We start from the raw sequence: 26401 nt of genomic DNA on the forward strand, positions 1-26401 counted from the left end.
CTCAGTAAAATTGTTTTACACGTACCTCTGCACCCCCTCGAGTGCCCATCAACCACTGTATAATATTACAGGACAACAACTATTACATTTTGATTATTAACTGTACCTTAAACATGCCCCCTCCAACATGTGTGCACTTGCCAACTGCTTTTTCACTGCATGAGGCGGGTACAGAGAGTCACGCACTGCTCTCCATTATTCACTGTCTCTATGCAGATACCATCGAATTTCAGCAGCGATAGGTCGCAGTTCCAGCAGAAATTAGGAATCGCTTCAGCCCGCCCTCAGGACAGGTGTTAGCCAATCATGTCTGTGTGTAGATACTGAATAATAGCTAAGCCAGGACTGTTTTTATTGATAGCAAGTTTTATTACACCACCGTATAATATTATAGGACAACAACTATTACATTATTAACCGTACCTAAAACACGCCCTCTCTGACATGTGTGCACTTGCCAACCGCTTCTTTAAACTGCACGAGGTGGGTACAGAGAGTCACGCACTGCTCTCCATTATTCACCGTCTCTATGCAGATACCATCGACCAGCCAGCAGAGGTCGCAGTTCCAGCAGGGATTAGGAATCGCTTCAGCCCGCCCTCTAGGCAGACGTTAGCCAATCATGTCTGCTAGCAGATCTAAGATTCAAACTTGCGTGATCTAAATCTCAGCCCTGGTGGGCTGTTTTACCGCTGCTCCACCCAAGTGCCCATCAACAGCTGTTTTTATTGATAGCAGGTTTTATTACACCGCTGTATAACTATTATGTGCCTCTTTTTTTTCTTTAGAGTGGCTGTTACTCGCTCCAAGGACATCCCACTTTTTGGTCCGCTCTTCCCCAAAGGTGCTCGTTTTCCACGCTCCCAGGCCTTTCGCGATTTCCTCCTGGCCAAGGCAATAAACGCAGAGAACGGGGCCGAGAAGTCTGAGAAGTTCCGCTCGATGGCCACACGGACACGCCAGGAATATCTTAAGGACCTAGCGGAGAACTACGTCACCACCACTCCCATCGATTCATCCACCAAGTTCCCCCTGCTGTCTCTCGGAGGCAAACGCAAGGACAAGCTGAAGGGAGCTAAGGGAGCGGAACTTCACAGCGCCGGCGCTCTGGTGTGGGCTGTCTGTGCCAGCCAGGAAGACAGCGGGCACAAACTGGCGTGTCTGCTGGGCGTCTCGGCTGAATCGGTGGTGCTGATCGAGCGCTGCACCAAGCAGGTGGTTTTTAACTGCTCATGCCGTGACGTGATCGGTTGGAAGGCGGTTACCGAGGCGGGCGTCCAGGGTGGGCCTTGTCTTGATATCTTCTATGAGAGAGGGGAGGCGGTATCGATCACAGTGCTGGAGAGCCAGGCGGAGGATATTAAAGAGGTGGTGCAGAGACTTGAGGTGAGGATTAATAATCATTCATCTAAACCAGGGGTGTCAAACTCATTTTCACCGAGGGCCACATCAGCATGATGGTGGCCCTCAAAGATCCAATTGTAACGCAGTCTGCCTTTTAAGTCTTGGACAATTTGTTGATTTGACTAGAAGGCCAAATTCAGTGTTTGGTGTCAAAATGTAAAATTTATTCTGTATATTTATAATGTATATCTACATTTATATTGTACTCCTTTACCACAGACACGGCCTCATAACACTAGAGACGTACCGGTTTCTCTTTTTGATGCACAAACTTGTATTTACTTTCCCATCTTTCATCAAATTTCCTCCTTCTGCTTCAGTTTTCTCTTCTTGTACACTTTGGGGTTAATTGTAAATATTTCTCAACATCATCTAGTGGCGGGATGCGATCACTTTGCAGGTCACAAAATCGACATGCATTGTGGGAGATGCAGTTTATGTACGATATTACAGTGTATTTTAAGACTGATTGTTCTGCCCTCGCTAAGAGTTTTTCCCCCTTTCTCAGCTAGACAGACAGACGACTCCCTTCAAAATACAGTTAGGTCGGTTTTATTTGCCTCCCGACTGTACACCGTGTACAGTTTACTGTAGAACTACAGTAAAACTACAAAATACAAACAATAAAAACTATAAAAAACTTAATACAGTACACGCACATAGCTATAGTTAAGTGTTACGTCTAGTACAATATGAAATTTAACCAAACGTAAAATAGCGCTAACGAGTTAGCATTTTGTGTAAAAATACTAATTGCTATAGTTACGGTAACAACCGTATTTAATTACGGAATTACGGTAAATTCGTAACTGAAACGCTGTAACATACTAGCTAAACATTTACAAACAACTGAGAATGTAAACGTCTCCTACTTACAGACAATGCTTCTGTATTGGATTGCAAGAGAATTAACTTCTTTATTATTTTTTACACTGCTTTACCCCGCATTCTTTTGCCGCTAAAACGTAAACGTGACATGGCTTCTTTGCGAAGGTCAAAGTTAGTTACCATGACTACGATGTCAACGCTTGCCGCTTAAAGACGCAGGTGTCCCATTAAATTATAAGTGCGTCTCTGTAACTACTCGAACCATCACAACAATCATACGTCTTTTAGGCTCTCGCGGGCCACATAAAATGCCTTGAGTTTGACACCCCTGATCCAAACAATGAAAACACAGATTAAATATACATTTTTATTATTATTGTTGTGTTGTAGTTGGTGACCCGTGGCTGCGAGGCACGTATAGTCACCCCTCTGAGGGACAACACAGGTCAGCCAGGCTTCCAGATGAGTGAAGAGGGCTTCGTGACCGAGCTGCAGCGCTTCTGCTACGCTGAGAGCGGAGGCCTGCAGCTGAACGCACGCGTGGTGAGACTCTGCGGCCAGACGCTGGTCCACCTCAGCCTGGAGGAGAGAACGCGCCTGCTTCGGACCGCACACAAAATCCATATCACTGTCATCCCTCCTGACGAAAACGGCAAACCACGCAGGTAATGCTACATTCACACTGCACGACTTGATCTCATGTAATCACGAGTAATACCATCTATCACCAGGAGAAATCTCAGACGAGCCTGTCTGGTCTTCCAAATTACAATTTGTCACAAAAACACACGTGAGAAGTGACAATGACGTCCAGAAATACATGTCAGCAAGAAGCAAGCGATCAAAGTTGTTCGTGCGCTGATATGCCATATCCACTTACCATATAGAAGCACTTAGTAGTTCTACAATTACTGACTGTAGTCCATCTGTTTGTCTGCATGATTTGTCTTCAATGGTCAGGACTCTCCCAGGATCACCACAGAGCAGGTATTATTTACGTGATTCTCAGCACTGCAGTGACACTGACATGGTGGTGGTGTGTTATGCTGGTATGAGTGGATCAGACACAGCAATGCTGCTGGAGTTTTTAAACACCTCACTGTCACTGCTGGACTGAGAATGGTCCAACAACCAAAAAAATATCCAGCCAACAGCACCCCGTGGGCAGCGTCCTGTGACCACTGATGAAGGTCTAGAAGATGACCAACTCAAACAGCAGCAATAGATGAGCGATCGTCTCTGACTTTACATCTACAAGGTGGACCAACTAGGTAGGAGTGTCTAATAGAGTGGACAGTGAGTGGACACGGTATTTAAAAACTCCAGCAGCGCTGCTGTGTCTGATCCATTCATACCAGCACAACACACACTAACACACCACCACCATGTCAGTGTCACTGCAGTGCTGAGAATGATCCACCACCCAAATAATACCTACTCTGTAGTTTTTCTGGGAGAGTCCTGACCATTGAAGGACAGCATGAAAGGGGGGTAACAAAGCATGCAGAGAAACAGATGGACTACAGTCAGTAATTGTAGAACTACAAAGTGCTTCTATATGGTAAGTGGAGCTGATAAAAAGGAGGTGGTTTTAATGTTATGGCTTATCAGTGTACATCTCCTCCACCAGGGTTTCCCTTCTGTATCTTGCGTTCACAACAATCACAACCTGATCGCAATACCTTTCACACTACATGATTTTGAATAGCAGACAGGTCCAGATATTTATCATGCAATCGGTGAGCCGTTCAGATCGAGTCGTTGAACAGTTCACACATAGCGATCAAGAGATGATTTTCGAGCCCAGAGTGAACGCTGATTTGTGTTCGATCTGCCACATCCACTGATGTCACGTAACTCTAATCTGACCACATTTTTCAGTAACAAGTAATCTAACGCGTTACTATTTCCAATCCAGTAATCAGATTAAAGTTACTTATCCAAGTTACTGTGCGTTACCATTTTTGTCATTTTCCTTAGTAAAAAGATATATTTTTGCTTTCTTTTTGCGTCTCCGGAATCGCATACTTAAGGCCTCAGCATACTTCCAGCGAAACTAAATTCGCGAGCGTTGCGCGAAGCCGAACGCGCCTTCGCAAGCTTACAAGCTGGCATACTTCTAGCGGTTTAGTTTTGCCTGTCGCGTCTGCTCCACAGCTGCAGGTGACGCGGTGACATTTATAATGTGTCCAAAATCGCATAGTTAAATTAGAGGTAGTGCGCACTGCTTGCCGGTACAGAAGTAAGCTCTTTTAGTACGCAAGTGTGCTGTGTTCGCATACACAAAAAATGCTGCCCAAGCAGTAAATTATTCGGATATTTTTCATGTACTGCTTAATAAATGCTTAATGCTTAAAAATTATTAATAACTGCATACTTTTCAGTATGAAAGTAGTGATTTCGGACGCAGCCCGACGGGGACGTGATGACGTAATATCACCATAGTCACCATAGTTACAGACTCATTACAAATCCCACTCGCCAAAATTTAGGATATTTATCGTCTTTTTGTTATTTATTTGTCTTTAAAAAAAATTATTTTATTTATCTTACTTACACTTGTGAACAGAGGACTCTTTTTCCGCGTCTTTCTTGTTTCTTATTCCGCTTCAATCGCCGACGCAGCTCCAGTTGCATTACGGCAGCTGCTGAATGTAACTAATAAAGTAACTTGTAATCTAACTTAGTTACTTTTAAAATCAAGTAATCCATAAAGTAACTAAGTTACTTTTTAAAGGAGTAATCAGTAATCAGTAATCAGATTACTTTTTCAAAGTAACTATGCCATCACTGGCCACATCTAGCGGCGACCTGTCGGTGAGCAAACATCAGGGCAAAATCATGTAGTGAACTAGGCATAAGTCTGATGGGAGAGTGGAGCAGATAGGAGAGTCTGAACAGCAATCTGTAAAGCAGTGGGTGAGAGGTAGCTCAAAAATGATCTTAGATGTGGATCAAAGTCTTAAAGGTCTTACAGAAACAATACAGATATACTACGGAGAGAAGTTAAGAAAGAAGTAAGCTGAGAAATAAAGCATTTTATTTTAAATTGAGATTGAGTAGAGAGCAGAACACGGAATGAAGTGACAGTATTGGAATAAATGAGCAGTGTGGAGGGTCTGTGAGGACGGAAGTGATAGATGTTGAGGACGGAAAAACAATACAATTATAAGTGAGTGATAAAGTGGTTGAGATTCTGGATTAGATGAAGGTGCAGACCATGACGAATAAGAGAAGGAGCCGATCTGCGGGTTGGGTTTTTATTTTGTAATAAAACAGTGATTAAAAATGATGACAGGGCCCAGGTGGCGCAGTGGGAGATTCTGAACACCTCGCCTGGGCGCCATCTAGCAGGCACAGTTGGCAGTGCAGACAATAATTGGCCACCGTGTCTGCTAGGGTCGGGATGACCGGACTAAGTGGGTGGGGTCTTTAAACGCCATGTGCTGCCTCTTTTCACCTGCACGAGGCGTGTTCATATGCGGATCAGCCTTGTGCACCAGCCACACTCTTGTAATTGCACCAGTTATGAGGAACCCTGGTCGCGCTCATCCCACCCTGAACAACAGCATATTTCACCGCTGTGCCACCTGAGCGACCATCGTACCATCTTTTTAATGCCATCAGCAAAAAATGTTTTTGATTGAGCGTGTAGCCACTGATGCACCTCTGCTTTCAAATCATCACATGAAAATCTTCTTCCCCTTAAAGCTTCTTTGAGCGGTCCATATAAGAGAAAATCAGATGCCGCTATATCTGGACTATAAGCACTCTCTCTCAGTCTCTCAGACACGACCAATTACTACTCCTCCCGCCCTCACCATATAGTTCCCAACCAAAATATAAAAGTGTGGAAACTTTTTGAAGATCCCTCGTGGAACCAGTTATTGAGTTAAGAGGGGGTCTACTTTTTAAGGTTATTCTTCCTTAACTCTGTGCTTTCTTTAATGATATGACACCATACAGTTTGACAAATATGCAATAACAGAGGTAATCAGAACGGCAGCAATGACTTTTTTACATCATTGTACATGACCAGGCATACATGACCACTGACAGGATTTGACAAGGGCCAAATTGTGATGGCTAGACGACTGGGTCCGAGCATCTCCAAAACTGCAGCTCTTGTGGGGTGTTCCCGGTCTGCAGTGGTCAGTATCTATCAAAAGTGGCCCAAGGAAGAAACAGTGGTAATGGGCGACCGGGTCATGGGTGACAGGGTCATGGGCGACCAAGGCTTATTGATGCATGTGGGGAGCAAAGACTGACCAACAGACGAGCTACTGTACTCAAACTGCTGAAGAAGTTAATGCTGGTTCTAATAGAAAGGTGCCGGAATACACAGTGCATCACAGTTTGTTGCGTATGGGGCTGCATAGCCGCACACCAGTCAGTTAGGAAGGTGGTCATAATGTTATGCTTAATCAGTGTATATAGAAAAGGAAAGTAAAGATAGGTGAGGAGCAGATGGAGAAGGAAGGAGATTTGGAGGAGGTGAACAGCAAGGGGTCAGATCTCATTGTATTGCTAATGACTCATTTGAGCCAGCGTTCCACCAGCTGCAGAACTACCAATCAATTCTACTAATGATACCTAACAATGCACACCAGCTCACCACACACACACACACACACACACACACACACACACAAGAGAGAGATAGAGAAAGCGTACAGTAAAATTTTCCACCTTTAGGGAGATTAGACAGGTCTAATGCAGCTCTTGTGCTGTAGTGTTTGTGAATGACTAAGCCTCTAAGCCTGACGGAACTGTGACAGGATAAAAATAGCCACCTATTTCCAGCAGCAGATAAAAGAGCTAAATATATCACATAACCTAAATGAATGATGCATTTTAGATTAGCAGGATATTTTGTTACTACTGCTATGTCACATTTTTTCAACCCCTTCATAATAAGGTGATATGCTGATTCTAAAACACACTGCTAGTCTTTATGATCAAGTTGGGTTACTTAAGCAATAGAACACGAGAGGGAGTGTGTTATCGCGAATAACATCACGGCTGTGATTCGGTAGACCGTAGATCGTCACAGCCGTGATGTTATTCGCGATAACACACAACCTCAAGTGTTCTATTGCTTTTATACAACAGTTTTTACAAAATAAAGAAAGAAAATAAATCAAAGAAGCCCTGAATTTCATAATAAATGTGCTTTAGTATTGACAATACCTTCCACCAAAAAGTAGTTCCACAATGAATATAAAGTTTAACACTACAAAGCAGACATCCCAAGTTGCAAAAACTCATTTTAGGGAGGTAAGAAAAACAAGAAGAAAAAGTCAAAGCCGAAGAGAAAAAAGAAACAAAAAACATCTTGCACACACCAAAGGATATAGGTGAGAACAGAACTCTTAGGAGCTGCTAACTGGGCTATTAAGCTAACTGTTCGCGTTACAAACACATTAATGTTCCCTACATAGTGCACTAGATTGTGTATCAGATAACGCATTCATGTTCACTACATAGTGCACTAGACAATATATTAGACAATTGGTTATGTTCCCTACACAGTGCGCTAGATTGTGTATCAGATCGCGGATTTATGTTTCCTACACAGTGCGCTAGATTGTGTATCAGATCGCGGATTTATGTTCCCTACACAGTGCGCTAGATTGTATATCAGATAACGGATTTAAAACGAGATCGGGAAAAAGGTCTGTGTCGCCTGCGTGCGCGTTTGTGTGAATGAAGCTTGTCGTTACTGGCAACGCGTCAGCGGAGTAATACCATTGTGGTGTGAAAAGACCGTGCTGTTATCACGAATATCATCACAGTTAGAACGCTTCTCAACCAATCAGATTGTAAGGTCGGAACTACCTGTTGTATAAAACATGATTAAACCATTTAGAACTTAATACCAACCCTTATTTTGCTTCAGCTGTGATGCTGTACGTATAAATACCACCCAGAGAATCAAGCGTTTCAAGGTGTGTTGCAATCGTGGTGAAAACTAAGGAGCTGCTCACAAGCTGACAGAGGTAATAATAAAACACCAAAAAGGCAATCGATATAAAAAGACCTTGAACATACCTAGAGACACCATGGGGAGTATTGTTCTGACGTTCCAAATTTATGGTGCAGGGGTAAATCTGCCTGTCCGATGGAGGATTCCCAAAATGTCGTCCAGAGGACAATAAAGTAAACTGTGTTACTGCAAAAGTCTTACAGATTGGCCTGATGAATGCTGGGACAAATATTAAGTGGCAAACCTAAGAAGATACAATCAACCCTTAACAATCAAAGACTTTGTAGCCAGCATCCAAAAAGCACAGGAAGGATTGACTGGAATACACCAAGATGAATTTAGATAGGGTTCTGGGACACTGTTCTATGGCGTGATGAATCATAATTGGAACACTTTGGCCGTTTGGATCAGTGGTTTGTCGGCCACAACGAAGGTGACGGTTATGACCAAATGATTACTATTCCCATGGTCAAGCATAGAGGTAGTTTAGTGACAATAAGGGGATGTTTTTTTCTGCTGTAGGAACTGGCAGTCTTGACCATGTGTCCAGTGTCATGGATTCACAGAAATACCAAGACCAACTTTTAGAAGGAATGTTAGGCCTTCTATGGTGAAGCCTAGTGTTTAAGGGCTGATTGTAACCTATCCTGCCGTGATTGCAGGCTGCCTTTTAAGTCTTGGACAATTTGTTGTTTTTCTTGGAGGCTAAATTCTGTGTTTGGTGTCAAAATGTCAAATTTATACTGTATATTTATAATGTATATCTACATTTATATTGTTCTCCTTTACCACAGACACGGCCTCATAACACTAGAGACGTACGTTTCCCATCTTTTATTAAATTACCTCCTGCTTAAATTTTCTTTTCTTGTACATTTTAAGATTATTTGTAAATATTTCTCAACATCACTTGTTGGAAAACCGTGTCAGTTAAACGTTGATGTAGAAACACTGCCATCTAGTGGCGGGATGCGGTCACTTTGCAGGTCACAAAATCGGCATGCATTGTGAAGGATGCAGTTTCTGTACGATTTTACAGTGTATTTTAAGACAATCATTACGTCTTTTAAGCTCCCGTTGGCCATGAAATGACGTGGAAAGGAGCTGCACAGAAAAATTTCATTGTATTTTAAATACGATGACAATAAAGGCATTCATTCATAATCTCCAGCCACATAATGACAATATAATCCCAAGCGCTGGGATAGGTCATGCTTTAGAGTCTGGTGTTGGGACCTGTCTTTTATTTTGGTGTCTCATTTGTTCTGATTTTGTTCAGCCACTGCACTTGGGTCAAAACAATTCTGCTGTTGCAGCCTGTCTTCACCACCCCATTACAGTAGTTTAGGAGTTAGCCTAAAATTAACAGTTTCAACTTACTCATTTTACTTACTGTCCCAATTTTTTAGGAATTGGAGTTGTATCTCAATGTGTGTGTGTGTGTGTGTGTCTACGTACGCAGGAGCTTCTCTGAGCTCTATCAAAAGTCTATACAGGATGCCGAAAGCAAGTCTGGTGAGGGCCACTCTGGATTGGCCTGGGTCCTGGATGAACGAGACGAAGTCAAACAGGAAAACCAAGAGGAAGGAAAAGAAGAGGAAGAAGAGGAGCGGGAACAGGGTGAAGGGGCGGAGTCGACAAATGTGAACCAATCAGATGGCAGGGATACTCGAGAGGGTGGAACTCCGGGCGAGAGTGGCTTGCTCTCTCCACCCAGCCTGTCTCTGCTCAGGGCAACATCGCTGCAGGACAATCCTCCATCCCAGATCCTAGAAGTCAGTCCTACAGCCCTCATACGCAGCTACTCACTCGAGAGGCACCCGCCCTGTCAGGACATCTGTGATGGGTACGCAAACACACACTCATATCACACTCGTGCTTGTATAGGTATAAACATCAATTAAACAGTATAAGATCAATTAAATGCTGAGGCAAAAGTTTTACTGTCCCTGATGTGCACATAGTGAGTCCATAATGACATGGATCAGCATGTTTGGTATGGGGATCCTCCAGTGGCCTGTACAGAACCTTAATCTGAAACCCAATTAACACCTTTGGAATAACTTGGGAAGTTAATTGCAACCCATCCAACATTATAAATGCTCTTTTGACTGAATGGGTGCAGATTTTCTCCAACAAACAACAACATCTGGTGAGAAGCCATCCCAGAGGAGTGGAGGCTGTTACAAGGGCAAAACCATGATCATATACACCGATCAGCCATAACATTAAAACCACCTCCTTGTTTCTACACTCACTGTCCATTTTATCAGCTCCACTTACCATATAGAAGCACTTTGTAGTTCTACAATTACTGACTGTAGTCCATCTGTTTCTCTGCGTGCTTTGTTACCCCCCTTTCATGCCGTTCTTCAATGATCAGGACCCCCACAGGACCACCACAGAGCAGGTATTACTTGGATGCTGGATCATTCAGAGCACTGCAGTGACACTGACATGGTGGTGGTGTGTTAGTGTGTGTTGTGCTGGTATGAGTGGATAAGACACAGCAGTGCTGCTGGAGTTTTTAAACACCAACCAAAAATATCCAGCCAACAGTGCCCCAACAGTGGGCAGCGTCCTGTGACCACTGATGATGGTCTAGAACATGACCGACTCAAACAGCAGCAATAGATGAGCGATCGTCTCTGACTTTACATCTACAAGGTGGACCAACTCGGTAGGAGTGTCTAATAGAGTGGGCAGTGAGTGGACACGGTGTTTAAAAACTCCAGCAGTGCTGCTGTGTCTTATGCACTCATACTAGCACAACACACACTAACACACCACCACCATGTCAGTGTCACTGCAGTGCTGAGAATGATCCACCACCTAAATAATACCTACTCTGTGGTGGTCCTGTGGGGGTCCTGACCATTGAAGAACAGAGCGAAAGCAGGTTAAAAAGTATGTAGAGAAATAGATGGACTACAGTCAGTAATTGTAGAACTACAAAGTGCTTCTATGTGGTAAGTGGAGCTGATAAATTGGACAGTGAGTGTAGAAACAAGGAGGTGGTTTTAATGTTATGGCTGAAGTGCTTATGGTTTTGAAATGGAATGTCCAAGAAGCTCATGGTCATGTGTCCACAAAAAATATATGTACTTTTGTCCATATAGTGTACATTATATATTATTAGAAGCATCTTTAGTGCCACAAATAAGTCCAGGTATATGGAATATAGTGTATACATGCTCCCTTACATCAATTCAGTGATGTACAGTGACCACAGTGACCTATAATGCAGGCATTGAGGAACCACACAAAGCATACAGAAATATATAAAGCCTCCATACAACACAGGATGTTAGCATTAGGCACTTCCTTCACAAAGCATGCTCTTTTAGACAGAAGTGTTAGTTCAAACTGTCAATGCTCACTTTAGCACCAAAGCAGAGGAAATGGGCATGTTGAATCATCAGCTTGTTTTTAGTACTGGTTGTGCGTGTCCCTCTAGTATTACACAACTACGTCGCGGCCCTGCTGTTTTGCGGTTCTGTTTGGTTTGTAAATTAGCCACCATAGGATTTTAGACTTGATTTATGGACCTGAATTGCAGTCCATTCATAAATGTAGCAAATCAAGTTCTTGAGAAAATCCAGTTAAGCCTAATTATGCAGTACAGATCGATCTTGTGTCTCGGAACAACCACTGAAGCAAAGACCATGTATACACGTTAGAGCCGTACGAAATGCATCGATTATCCTATTAAATGGAATAATTTGCATCATGTCCTTATGAGCAATGGTCAAAATGGTCAATGGGAGCTCCTAAACACCAAACTTTACACATCAAACAAACAAACAAAATATCTGGAGCCTGATTTGCATACAGGGGTGCTGTCATGATGAGGCAAAAATGACCAAAATGCTGCCACATATAATGGCAGTTGTAGCCTAGTGGTTAAGGTACTGGACTAGTAATCCAAAGGTTGCTGGTTCAAGCTCCAACACTGCCAGATTGCCACTGTTGGGCCCTTGAGCAAGGCCCTTAACCCTCAATTGCTTAGACAATATACTGTCACAGGGCTGTAAGTTGCTTTGGATAAGCGTCTGCTAAATGCAGAACATGTGAATATAATTTTAACCAAAACAAAGTGATTCTGGATGAATCCAGCCAGTCACATGACAGTGCAGTATACAAATGATCATTTTTACACTGGCAGTTGTTGATTTTTAAACAGACAACACAAACAAACAAACAAAACACATAACTGTGGAGTATAAGTGGTCCTGCAACACAGCCAAGCATTAAAATATAATTATCATATTTGGAGTTTAATCTTAATCTTTGGAATTTAAACTTGATCTTATTTCTGTGATGCGTTTCAGTCATGTCTACGATAACGTTGGGCTAAAGGGGAACAGTCATATCTACCAGAATCCTGGAGAACTGAGGGACGCAACCCCTGACCTCATACTGGCCGTCAAACCTAAAGTGCCACCGCAGGAGGAGGGACAGGTAAGAACGTTCAGAAATAAACACAGTTTTATAGTTGTGTCAGTTGGTCTAACTGGAAGTAAATACTACAGGAGCCATGTCATTTGTGTGCTTTACAACTGCAGTGTTAGCTCAGCGGTTAGAGTACTAGACCAGTAATAATAAGGTTCAAGCCCCACATTCGCCGAGTTGCCACTGTTGGGCCCCTGATCAAGGCCGTAAACCCTCAATTGCTTAAACTGTATTCAGTAATAATTGCTAAAAGCTATAAATGTAAACTTAATGGTGCTAAGGTTGTACAGCAGTCCAGTACTCTAGCCAACAGGGAGGGAGGGAATCGGTTATCACCTCCTTGCTGCTTCAAAAACAAAAACAAAACCATGAAAAGTGGTGACTGTCAAGTCTCATGTTGGAGTCTTGGAGGTGGGTGGCAAGTGTGATCGTGATCCGCATTACTGATTTGGCACAGTTTTTACGCCGGATGCCCTTCCTGACACAACCCTCCCTATTTATCCGGGCTTGGGACCGGCACTACGATGCACTGGTTTATGCATCCTAGCGGCTGGATACCTATAGGACAATTCAGTGTCTCCAATTAGCCTGGCTGCATGTTTTTGGACTGTGGGAAGAAAACCGGAGCACCCGGAGGAAACCCACGCAGACACTGGGAGAACATGCAAACTCTGCACAGAAAGGACCCGGACCGCCCCACCTGTTAGGCGACAGTGCTACTTACTTAGCCACCGTGCCGCCCCCAACCATCCTAAAATTCTGGGGTTTCATGTAATATACTGTAGGTAGTGTTCCCATTCAAACCAATGGGATGAGGTGGCACAATGCGCTAGCATGTCAACTCACATCTCCCTGTACATATCCATGTACCTGAAACGGTTAAACTGTCACCGATGAGCCCGAATTTGCAAAGAAATGACACTTGTACTTTTTTATCCAAATTAAAAATCAGTGATAATTTATTTACATTTGAAAATAACGTTCGTTGCTCCGCATTCGTCCACCATATTTGTTGTTGTTTTTTTGTGAGAAAAGTTGTGCCACATTGAATGCTGCTTATAAATCAGATTTAATCTACTTTTATCATCCACTACGGCTCAACCGTTGAAAAGATTGAGACCTGATGATCAATACTGAGAAGGAGATCATGCAAACTTGTTTAAAAATCCTGTTTAAACCTACCAAAAGCACTACTTTTCCCACTATATTCTCATCCTTACACTTTTAACCTCTTCCTCCCTCTCCCACACCCACTCCATACTTTATTTTTGTTTCTCACTGTATAACCCCTGAACCATCTCTTTTCTACACGCTCTTATTCTTTCCTCTTTTCTTCCCCTTTGATTTACCTCTGTGACTCATTTATCGCTCAGAAAAAAACATCAATCCATATTTAGCGTGACTGCATGAAAACGCAAATCTAATCTCTCTATCTCGGCAGGTTGGCGTGGACGACGGGGGAGAGGAAAAGCCGTCGGGGAGCGAAGTGCTCAATCGCTCGTCGTGTATGGAAAGAGCGGAGAGGAACTCCAGAGCACTGAGTCTTCATAATTCCATCACTAAAAGTGAGTGCTGATGTAGTTTGGAATGGTTTATGCGTCATCAGAAGTGGTTCAGAGAGCCACCGGTGAGCGTTGATGAACAACTCAAAGGCTCATGGGTCTACACAATACTGAAACCCAAATCCCTCCCATGCAAGATAGCATAGCCAATTATGCCAATCTTCCACTGCTGGCGACCCCGATCGCATCCATGGAGGGTATATTCGGGTGTGCAGTCCACGACCCCTTCTTATTCACCCATACTGCGGTGGATTCATTCTTGCGCAGGGAGAGTCATGCACTGATTTCCGCATTCCTCCACTTCTGTAATGGCACCTCAGACTACAAACCAGACTACTAACCTTACACACCGACGATGACCCCACCCCCTTTTTAGTCAGTTTTTTTCCACCCAGCAGACTAGTGGCCAGTCTGTGCCTGCTATTTGGAGAATTCAGAATCCCAGCGCTGGTGGGCTGGCAGTGCCAGCTGGCCGCCTTGGTTATTATGTTTAATCTTTTGACAGTTATTATGCGTTAAGGCATTTTAGCCACACCAGCACTAACAGCTGTATACAGTACAATCAAATATATAAAATCAATTTTACATATTCAACTTTGTGGCAACAGTTCCTGTAGGGCCCTTTCCTATTCCTGTTCCTATTCCAGCATCACTATGCCTCTGTTTATAAAGCAAGGTCTATAAGGTTTCACAGGTTGGGTGTTGAAGAACTCCAGTGGTCTGCACAGAGCTCTGACCTCAACCCCTGAAAAGTGAAAACCCCATCGAGATGTCAGAAATGCTTATGGTCTGGTTCTTACATATTTTTGAATACAGTAATTGACATTCAATTTAGGCAAATCTGTTGGATTTAGTACTTTGCTTGAGTACAGTACGCCTGTCTGGCCTGCACCCTATTATTATTGTTATTATTATCATTGTCATTATCATTGTTGACTCCTGGTGACCATATGGAAAGGGTTTCTCCAAGTGTTTCTCCAGAATATCTTCCACTGTTTGGGTCTTAATGCTTCTTAATGTCTTGTTTATTGTTCCTCTGATTGTTTCCAAGTATCTTGTTGCTGTCTGTCTTCTTCCTTTTTTACCTTCAACTCTTTCAAGCATAAGTGTCATAAAGGAGAGGGCTTTAATTTGGTTACCTGGGCTTCAAGTGAAAGGTTAGGTTTGTACTGCTGTTGTTTTGTGTAAATAAATGAAGACTTTAGTATAAGGTGGTATTGTTTGATTTTGGCGAAGACATAAGAATTTACCGTGGGCATCATGAAGGTGGAGGGTTTGGGGATTGAGGTTCTGCCAAAAAAAACCAATGTTTGGCTCCCAGGTGGCACAGTGGGATATTCCGCTAGCACACCAGCGCCAACATTCTGGACTCCTCGGTTTGAAACTAGACGTTGCCACCATCTAGCGGACATATTTGGCAGTGTTTAAAGCAGACACGTTTCTGCTAGGGCGGGATGACCGGACTATGTGGGTGGGGTCTTCGAACGCTGTGTTAGGACCCTGATTGGCAGATAGAGAGGTGCCTGTGTAGATTGCATAGGTGAAAAAGGGTTCCGCTAAGGGCTGCGCGTGGGTCGGAGGAAGTGTGAGCAGCAATATACCCACCTCGACTGCAATCAGACATCTGATTCATGTTGCTGGTTGGTTGTCATCAGGGATGTTGAAGTGTGTAGGGCATAGTGTCCTTGTCTTGGGTGTCCAGAAATCCAGTATTGTCTCCCACTAGTCATTGTTACCTGCTGTAAATGAAGCTTTTATTATTTTCAAATTGTCTCTTTAAGCTCAAATAACAAAACAATGACAGTCACTCTATAAAATCCCCCATCGGTTGTGTATTTGAGCCCATTTTTTTGCTTCGTACTGTTAGGAGTCCTTCATTCTCCCATTAAACACCTCCAAATTATCCTCTCACTATCCTCATTGTCCTCTTCACATTGCCCTCCCCATCCCGCCTGCTTTGTCTTCTCCTCTTTCATCTTATCCACAATTTTATATAGCTAGAGCGCCCCCTACCCATCCTTGCATTTTTGCTCTTTACCACTCCAGACCCACAGGACAGATGGGGGCTGGGTGGGGAAAAAAAGGGGTCGAGAGTGTTCACCAAATCAAGTGATCCAGTACCATCTGCTCCATCCGTGTCCTCTGGGCGGATGCTCTTCTCTGTCCTCTGACATGTGTTTAGTCTTTTGGACTCATACTAAAGGGGTTTCGTAATTCTGAACAGGATGATGTGCCCTGCCACAAAGCAAAAATGGTTCAGGAATAGTTTGAAGAGCACAACAACGAGTTTGAGGTGTTGACTTGGTCTCCAAATTCCCCCGATCTCAATCCAATCGAGCATCTGTGGGATGTGCTGGACAAACAAGTCTGATCCATGGAGGCCCAACCTTGCAACTTACAGGAGTTAAAGGATCTGCTGCTGACATCTTGGTGCCAGTTACCACAGCACACCTTAAGGGGTCTAGTGAAGTCCATGCTTTGACGGGTCACTGCTGTGTATATACGTATATATATATATATATATATATATATATGGGATCAGGCACGTGCACCGATAGACCCCTAGTGGTGCTCAAGCACCTGCCCTTTTGCCCTGGATGAGAAAAGTGCCCTTTCTGCTGGAGCCCAATTTGTTTTTACATTCATTAATATTTAAAAATATATATATTACCCTCTCTGTCATCAATTCCCCCCAAAAGTGTTTCACTAGTTTTGTTTTATTTAAAATCTTACTTATTTTGATGCGAAAGCCTGAAAAATAAAAAAAAACTTGAGCACAAACATTTTGCAGGAGAATGTCAAGTAGCTCTCACAGTAATTTGTTGAAAATAGATACAAACATACAATATTTTATAATTAAAGCATCCTGGCCAAAACGCTGTGTAGGAAAAGTCACCTTTAGTCAAGGAGTTATTTTCATGCAAGCATTTATACTTCAACAGTTGAGGTTTACAAATGAGGAATAATTTTGCTAGGTAATTGACATTACAAACTAATGTAGAAGGCTAAATATAATGCTCTATATAATGCTCTATGATATAAAACAGCATACAAAAAATGACGAATAAATAGGAAAATGTTATTTAGCTGTCTATTTGATTTTATTGGCATAATAATAGGCCCATTGTTAACATTAAATACCCAAAGTGGGTTTCTGATTTGAAATCAAAGGTAGTTCTTAAGTTGAGCTATTTTTTGATGATTATTTAATATATTGTTTGGTTATTAAAAAGCACACAATATGGCCTTGTTTTTGCCTGGGTTTTTTTTTTTATTTATTCAATTTTATAATTTGAGTTATTTGATTAGATGTGTATTGATTGTGTTAACAAAAATAAATATATAAGTTAAATATTCTACTGTGTTTTTTATTTTATTTTATTAATAATTTTGGCGATGGGTGCCTTTTTTTTTGGCTTGAGCACCTGCCCCCAAAAATGTCTGTGCACGTGCCTGTATGTGATCATGAAGCAATGCACACAGTGTTGTATAGCATGTTCATTCTGTTAATGAGATGGATGTGTTTGTTGTGTTCCAGTTCTTTCAGAAACAGCAGATTCGTCGGAGGAGGAGTGGCAGTCCATAGCTGATCTCGCTACAGCTTGCAGGAGTATTTTGGAAGCTCTGTCACAAGAAGGTGTGAAATTAAAAAGGCCAAAAGCTGGTCTTTTCTGAATCAGTAATCAGTAAATTCATCTCACTACCGTGTTCGATTAGGAACCTTATTTATTTATTTGTGTCACAACTTAAAATAGTGTCCTTAAAATAGACGCTCATATTTTCAGCAATACTTTTTATTAATCTTTTATTTAAATGCCAAAAATATAATTAAAAACATAATTTGTTCATTTTGTATAGGTCTTGCCCACTACTCTAGAGCAATTTAAGCTTATTTCTGTTTTTATAAAATTAATTTTAAAAAAAATTTACAAAAAATTCCTCCTGGTCATTTGGGGAGTGATGGCGTAGAGTATTTAAAAGATGATGTATTATATGTTTGCTGACGTTAAGATCAAGACGTTTATATACACTTAAATTGAAGTCATTAAAACCCATATCCATCCCCTCCACAGAGTCCTACTTTATACATGACACAAGCAATTTTCAATGTAGTTCATTATATCAAAATTCCAGAGAGCCAGAAGTTTAATACATCAAGCTGACTGTGTCTTGAAATAGCTTGGAAGTTTACAGAAAACTGTATCACAGCTTTAGAAGCTTTTGATAGGCTAATTGCTCTTTTTTGGGTTAACTGGAGGTGTATCTGTGGCAGTTTTTTAAAGCCTACCTTCAAGGCATACTTTTTGCTTGACACCAAAACCGTTTTTTTGAAAACTGTTTGACCCAAGTTTAACTATTTAAATGCAATGCAGGTAAAATACATTAGCACACTAGAGCTGGGATTTCGAATACATCGTATTGAATCTCAGCTCTGCCATCCCGCTGGTCTGGGCGGCTATATGAACAACCAAAAGCTAAAATAAATTATAGTTTGTAGTATTAGTTTGACACTTCTACTTATACCAGGAGAAGACATAACATGTTTCTGAAAACATGAAGGCTAAACGTTTGTGGACACCTATGAGCTTGTTGGACAAAACTGTTAGCATATAATTGACATTTATATACAGTACATTACTAATATGTGTGGCTGAAACACATGAACTCCATTAGAAGAGGGGTGGTTTGCATACATTTTGCCATTTAGTGTAAGTAGATGGCACACAATTAGGTGTATATTAACTGGTGTATATATTATATAAACAAATGTCTTTATTATTGATGAACGTTTCCTATATCATCAACATTGTTGGACTTATTAGTATGGAATGTTGTGTTTTAGACCGGAAGGCGGGTGATGGAACCCAGGAAGGAGGAGACACAGTGACCCATCTCGGCCAGGCAGATTCCAAGTTCAAAGATATTAAAGATAGGTACGTACAAATCTGTATGTTGTAGAAAGTTGTGTTATTCGAGGTCTTTACTGTAAATTTAAAACATACATTGTCTTTATTAACTTAAGTTTAAAAGAGATCTGGGAATTTTTTTTTAAATAGACTGTGTTGCTAATTGGTCATAGTGTTTATGGGCAGATACGTTTGTCTGTCATGCAACTTTAGTCTATTACTATTTGATAGTATTTACCCTGTACAGCCAAAAGTATTGTTGGTAGGGATGTAATGATGCACCACAAGACAGTTAAAAATCGATTCACATGTGTAACGATTCAAATCGGTTTACATGTATAATGAATCGATATTCACTTTAAACAGCATAGGGCACTGGCACTATTCACCTCGCCTGGTTGACGTCACAACAGGGTTGCCAGGTTCGGTATTGTCCAGCCAAATTTATTTATGTGAGGATACTTTCTTTATTTGTATTATCGGATGGGGACAGCCAAAGGGCCAGACGTGGCACAGGGGCCGTTAATGCCAAGGTGTGCCTTAAAGAGAATATTTGGCCTTAAAGTGTATCAATGGTAATGTATGTCAATTTAGCCCACATAGCATTAGTAAGGTTTGTTAAAAAATGCCAGTCTCAGTTCATGTTGCAATTATTTTGGGTTAAGGTGAAGTTTCTGTGCAGCCCACTGGAATTCTTCCACAGACTTGTCCAACCATGTCTTTACAGACCTCCTTTTGTGCACAGGGGCACAGACATGCTGACGCATTCCACAAAGTTGGAAACATATTATTACATTTCTATTGATTTTACACCTTTAGCAATTGTGGCTGAAAAACATGAACTTTGTAATTAGGAAAACTCTCAACATACTTTTGTCCATGTAGTGATTATTAAACTAGTATGTTTAGGAACAGTTTGGAATACAGCCTGAGATAATAATAAAATAGCTATTATGTATAAAATACAGGACATGAGGACAAAACATGGAACATGCCACTTAAAAACTTGATCAAGTGCAAAAAAATTGTAGTCTCTGAAGTTCTAAAATTGTGCAACTTTAGTTTTTTGAGCTGAGGTTTAAGTTACACATCAGTAGTAACTGTTTTGTGTTGTTTGCATAAGAGGCAGAGAGAAAAGAAACTGTTCCTACTTCGCAACAACACAAAAACTGTAGTTCCTAAGGAAGGGGGGGGGGGGGGGGGGGGGGGGGGGGCAAGAATTCAACTATTTGTAGGGATGTAACGAAACACTCTACCCACGACACGATGCGATTCACGATACTGGGTCCATGATACGATTTTTTAAACAAAATGAAATTGAAGACAAATTATGACAAAGTCCCCTTTTAATATTTCTAATATAAATAAAATAAAATACTGTATTTGTGCTTATCTTTTATTTATCTAAATAATGAATGTCCTTTTATTTCTGAGGTAGGTACTAACTATGCAAAACAATGCTGCATATTTCCCTTTTTGTGTAGAAAAAACTGAAATGAAATTTTAAAACAAATCCCACTATAAATAAATAAATGAATAATACAAATAAAGAAAGTATCCTCAAATAAATAAATTTGTCTGGAAATTCTGAACCTGGCAACCCTGTAGTGACGTCAACCAGGCAAGGTGAATAGCGCCAGTGCCCTCTGCTGTTTAAAGTGAATATTGATTCATTATACATGTAAACCGATTTGAATCATTACACATGTGTATCGATTTTTAACTGTCTTGTGGTGCATCGTTACATCCCTAACTATTTGTTTTTGTTCTTGATTTTGTACTTTTGAATATAAGGAAACGAGTATGAAAAATATGTATTTCAACAACAGAGTAAAGCACAAATTATTGTTAACAATTGCCACTTTATGTTATGAAAAAAAATGCATCATACTTTAATGAGAGTTAAGAAACGAGTTGTTTTGTCTTCTTTTTAGAGATGTTGTTTAAATGTAGATGTCATCCTCTAATATTTCCTGGTATTATATAGTATACCTCATGTTTAAACTTTACTGGGTAACTGCTGTTCCTGCTATTTTCAGGTTGTCCTGCTGGCTTCTCTTTTACCTTCTGTATTTGTAGTCTGGCGGTTGTATGGTTGTAAGGTGTTTGCTATGGTGTTGTTTAATGGTTTCTTGTCTTTCTTACAGCGATTCACCTAGTCACCTGGAGGAAAAAGTATGTCAGTTGGAGGCCATGCTGAAACGGCTACAGGATGACCTTCATAAGGTAATTTCTCTTTATTTGCCTGGCGAAGCCCCTACGCCCTCCTAAATAGTCCATATCTTAACATTTAAACCCCCACTTCAGTAGAAAAAAATCCCATCCTTATCCCTTATTTTGTTCATTTAATTCCACCAACTACCCCCGACCTATTTGACAGAGCCAATCAGACAGAGGGATTATAGAGGTAGGGTGGGACAAGCCAAAGAAACCTGTCTTGTCATTGGGCAGGGTGAACAGAGGAGGTGAGAAGATGGCTGGAGGGACATGCTCCCTCTATCAACACTAAGCAACCAATGGCAGTTGAGGCAAGTACAGCATGAAGTTTTTGCTCTGTTGCTCCAAAAGACAAATTAAACAACTAAAACAAACCTTAATAAATAACACTTTTAACTCCTAACCTTTCCTAGCTAAAACTGATCCAGGATCAGTTACTAACATAAGGCATAATATTATAACCAGGCTGCAACCAATATAATCCAAACATTAAATTAATTGAATAATTTTATAATTTAAGTATTACAGTACAAAAATCGAGACAATCTACACTGGTCGCGTTGCCAAATCCACTCGGATTCATTTATTTTTTTCCTTGATTTTACGCTGAGCCCCACAGGACCACCACAGAGCAGGTATTATTTAGGTGGTGGATTATTCTCAGCACTGCAGTGACACTGACATGGTGGTGGTGTGTTAGTGTGTGTTGTGCTGGTATGAGTGGATCAGACACAGCAGCGCTGCTGGAGTTTTTAAACACCTCACTGTCAATGCTGGTCTGAGAATAGTCCACCAACCAAAAATATCCAGCCAACAGCGCCCCGTGGGCAGCGTTCTGTGACCACTGATGAAGGTCTAGAAGATGACCGACTCAAACAGCAGCAATAGATAAACAATCGTCTCTGACTTTACATCTACAAGGTGACTGAAGAGAGATATCTAGCATGTTAAATATCTGGATCAGTTGGTTGCGACTGGCAGAGTGCGGTGAGGGGGACAATATAGTTTCTATCAGAATACTTCCGCACACACACAAGCCAAACCATAACATCAACACTGCATTAAAAAAAATATTTATTAACCTCCAACTCGCTACAGAACAAAACAATCCCGGCTGGTCGCGTTGCCAAATCCACTCGGATTCATTATTTTTTCTCTTTGATTTTACGTTGCACATCAGCGCACAAACAAGTTTGATCACTCGCTACTTGGTGACGTGCATTAAACTCCTCTTCACTTCTCACGTTTGTTTTCGTGACAAAACGTAGTTTGAAAGACTCACCAGGCTACCTACCACTGTCCATGTGCATACAATTTCTGACCTAGTCCACAAATTCTGACCAACAATATTCCTATATACACTATACTACATGTTCAAAATGTGCTTACACCCAACACCCAACGTTCTTTTACAGTCTGTGTTTTATTGTCGTGCCGTCATGTGACTAAGCGACTCAGATGGAAAATACATACAGCAGTAAGTGAATGGCAGAGAGAAAAAGTGGATATTTTCCATCAGTGAATTAAAAAAAATTTAATTAAATTTAAAAAAGTTTTAAAACATTTGTTCTTCAGTTATAATGTTGTACTGTACTTTGTTTTAAGTTTTATATTATTGTTTATGAACAAAAACCTTTCACTGAAAAAAGAATTGTCACATTCTTTAATATTTTTATTTTACAAAAAGCCAGAGAGTGCAATGAGAGTAGGAATTCTGTTTTCTTATTATATAATTGTTTCTGAACAAAAACCACAGACTTCATTAAAGTTTATTCAATTAATACAGTTACTTATCATTCGCCTAAAAACTGTAGTGGGTTTTCACATGCACATGATTAACTAATTAACACAAACTCATTTAGTCGTCAAAGCATATTGATCATGACACACTGCTACATAAAAGTAAATAAGCTGCCTTATAAGTAAAAAGTATCGCTATCGGTATCAGTATCGGCGATATTGACCCTGTATTTACTTGGTATTGGAGCGATACCAAATTTTGCAGTATCACACACCACTACTAGGCAATACAAAGCCTGTATTGGCAGAAGCACAACAAATGATTTTGGCACCACCTAGTGGTCGAGCAGATGCGTTGCTGTTTTTATACCTTAATTTTGCTACCAGTTAGCTTACGATTCTGATTCTGTGTGACTTTACTCGATGATATAATGTTTTACAATGTTAATGTTTTATTTATAATGTTAATATAATGTTTTACTCGATGTATAGTAGATTTATGTATACTAACAAGTCTGTGTGTAATACCTGGTGCATGTTGTATAGTTGATAGTAAGCCAGCTAAGCTAGCTACATATCCTGCTAAGTATAACAATGTGCACATAAACATAAACTGAAACTCACATCATTTATATGCATGTCACAAGATGTTTATGTACACCAATCAGCCATAACATTAAAACCACCTCCTTGTTTCTACACTCACTGTCCATTTTATCAGCTCCACTTACCATATAGAAGCACTTTGTAGTTCTACAATTACTGACTGTAGTCCATCTGTTTCTCTGCATGCTTTGTTAGCCCTCTTTCATGCTGTTCTTTAATGGTCAGGACTCTCCCAGGACCACTACAGAGCAGGTATTATTTAGGTGGTGGATCATTCTCAGCACTGCAGTGACACTGACATGGTGGTGGTGTGTTAGTGTGTGTTGTGCTGGTATGAGTGGATCAGACACAGCAATGCTGATGGAGTTTTGAAACACCTCACTGTCACTGCTGGACTGAGAATAGTCCACCAACCAAAAATATCCAGCCTACAGCGCCCCGTTGGCAGCATTCTGTGACCACTGATGAAGGTCACAGAATGCAGCAATGGATTAGCGATCGTCTCTGACTTTACATCTACAAGGTGGACCAACTATGTAGGAGTGTCTAATAGAGTGGACAGTGAGTGGGATGTGTCTGATCCACTCATACCAGCACAACACACACTGTCACTGCAGTGCTGAGAATCATCCACCACCTAAATAATACCTGCTCTGTGGTGGTCCTGTGGTGGTCCTGACCATTGAAGAACAGGGTGAAAGCAGGCTAAAAACATGCAGAGAAACAGATGGACTACAGTCAGTAATTGTGGAACTACAAAGTGCTTCTATATGGTAAGTGGAGCTGATAAAATGGACAGTGAGTGTAGAAACAAGGAGGTGGTTTTAATGTTGTGGCTGATCAGTGTATGTCGCTTGTTGTTGCACTTACTGGGCTTTTTGGAAAGCCTATCTCAACTTACTGTATGAATTAATTGTTATTTACAATTTTCTCACTACTGTTTCTGTCCATTTTCTTTTTTCACCGGCTTTGGATATATTTTCCCCTTAGCAACTAATATATGATCTGCTGGATGGAATAATTTTAGTCTTCTTTTGAAAAGGAAAATGAGAAACGTGAGTTATTAACATAAATTATGTTAAACATTTGTCACATTTGGTTTGAAACGGGCCAACCTGCAATGAAGATTGGTGGTGGGGCTCAGTTACAGAATAATGTCTTTCTGCTTTGCCAAATATGGCTCTCAGAGGAGGCATGGAGGCGTGACTAACCACATGGGTCCACCAACCACATCCTTAACACCTAACCTAACATTTTTCCTCCTCTACCCTACTAATTATATCTGCTATGCCAGGTAGATTCTCTAATTAGCAGTTGTGTTTTTGTGTGATGCTGGCAGGAGAAAGAGGACAAAGCCATGCTGCAGGCGGAGGTGCAGAGTCTGAGACAGAACAACCAACGGCTGCAGGAGGAGTCGCAGAGCACCGTGGCGCGCCTCATCAAGGTTACCGAGCTGCTGTGCAATGTCAACAAACCCTGCTAGCAAAACAGCTCAGCGAGATTCACACATTGCATTGAAGATCGGTACAAATGTTAGCAAGTTCTGCTAGCAAAGCAAAGCAATCCAGACAGACCTGCAAGATTAAGATAAACTCATAGAGACTTTAAGGAATGACACAGTTTGCTAGCAAGAAATGCTAGCGAAGCAATCCAGACAGACCTGCGACCTGAGATCAAGACCCCATGCAAGGTTCATATAGACAACTAGGGAATTATATAGATGTTAGCAAGATGTGCTAGCAGAGCAATTCAGTCAGACATGCAAGATTCAGAGCTTGTGCATGAACCCATAATGATCTTAAGGAATGACACAGTTGCAAGCATGAATGCTAGCGAAGCAATCCAGACAGACCTGCGAGATCAAGAGCTCATGCAAGGTTCATATAGACAACTAAGAAATGATATACTTGTCAGCGAGACAAGCTAGTAGAACAATCCAGACAGAAGTAATTCGTATAATCAAATAGAATACTGGGGATTTAATAGTAGGAAGTGCTAGGACGACAGTCCTGACCGACCCGCACAACGATGAGGCCACAACTATTTAGAAAGACGTGTGTTAGCAATTGTTAGCACACTAGAAGTGGAGGATTTTCAATTCCACTTGAAAGCTATAGAATTTCAGCTATATAATTAAATTCCTGAAGACAAAGGATGAAGGGCCATAATGTCATGAGGAAAGTTTCAAAAGTTATCACACTCCACCAGCAATAAAGATCCACATCTTACAGATGGAATGAAGCAAAGATAGCATACACAGTTAACAGTAGCATACAATACACGTTAATATCTCAGTACTAAAAGGCCTATATTAGGGATTAAAGAATACAATCAAATAAAGCCAGCCTGGAGGACTGTAGAATGTAATGTTTTTGTACATAAAGCAACATTTTTAATTGAATTATTGAGCAACGGACAGTAAGCCACACGATTGCTAAATAATGGTGTACAATTCTACCACAGGTCCTGTCTAAGTAATTTGATAACCACAATCACAGAGCAAAAATTAACCAATCTGAGACAGGTCTAACCATAGAAATAGAACTCTTTAGATCTCTCTATAGATAGGGTGATCATATTTTGGTTTTTAAAAAAGAGGGTATGGGGTAGAGGTTTAAATAGTTGACAAATGAGTCAATAACCATCCAGCTGTGTTACTGACCTTTAATAAATGTACAGCTGCTCTTTAACAAGGGCCT

At 41.1% G+C, this 26401-nt stretch overlaps 1 protein-coding gene across 2 annotated transcripts in view; it reads left to right on the top strand.

Moving 5' to 3' along the window:
* sipa1 (signal-induced proliferation-associated 1) overlaps window positions 1–26371 on the top strand; it is a 39396-nt gene extending 13025 nt beyond the window's left edge. The window contains exons 7-16 of one of the 2 annotated variants that reach the window (XR_010007638.1): window positions 789–1386; window positions 2623–2897; window positions 9681–10064; window positions 12550–12679; window positions 14112–14235; window positions 17771–17869; window positions 19076–19166; window positions 21287–21365; window positions 21591–21667; window positions 25042–25116. Coding sequence is in view for 1 of the 2 variants with exons in the window: in XM_062988718.1 (XP_062844788.1) it covers window positions 789–1386; window positions 2623–2897; window positions 9681–10064; window positions 12550–12679; window positions 14112–14235; window positions 17771–17869; window positions 19076–19166; window positions 21287–21365; window positions 25042–25185 (1924 nt within the window). In the remaining variant the exon portion in view is untranslated. Of the gene's footprint in view, window positions 1–788; window positions 1387–2622; window positions 2898–9680; window positions 10065–12549; window positions 12680–14111; window positions 14236–17770; window positions 17870–19075; window positions 19167–21286; window positions 21366–21590; window positions 21668–25041 lie in introns of both variants that reach the window. The other variant, XM_062988718.1, reaches the window with a different exon arrangement.
* The last annotated feature ends 30 nt before the right edge of the window (window positions 26372–26401 follow it).

This window comes from Trichomycterus rosablanca, chromosome 26, assembly GCF_030014385.1.
Source record: "Trichomycterus rosablanca isolate fTriRos1 chromosome 26, fTriRos1.hap1, whole genome shotgun sequence".
Lineage (NCBI taxonomy): Eukaryota > Metazoa > Chordata > Actinopteri > Siluriformes > Trichomycteridae > Trichomycterus > Trichomycterus rosablanca.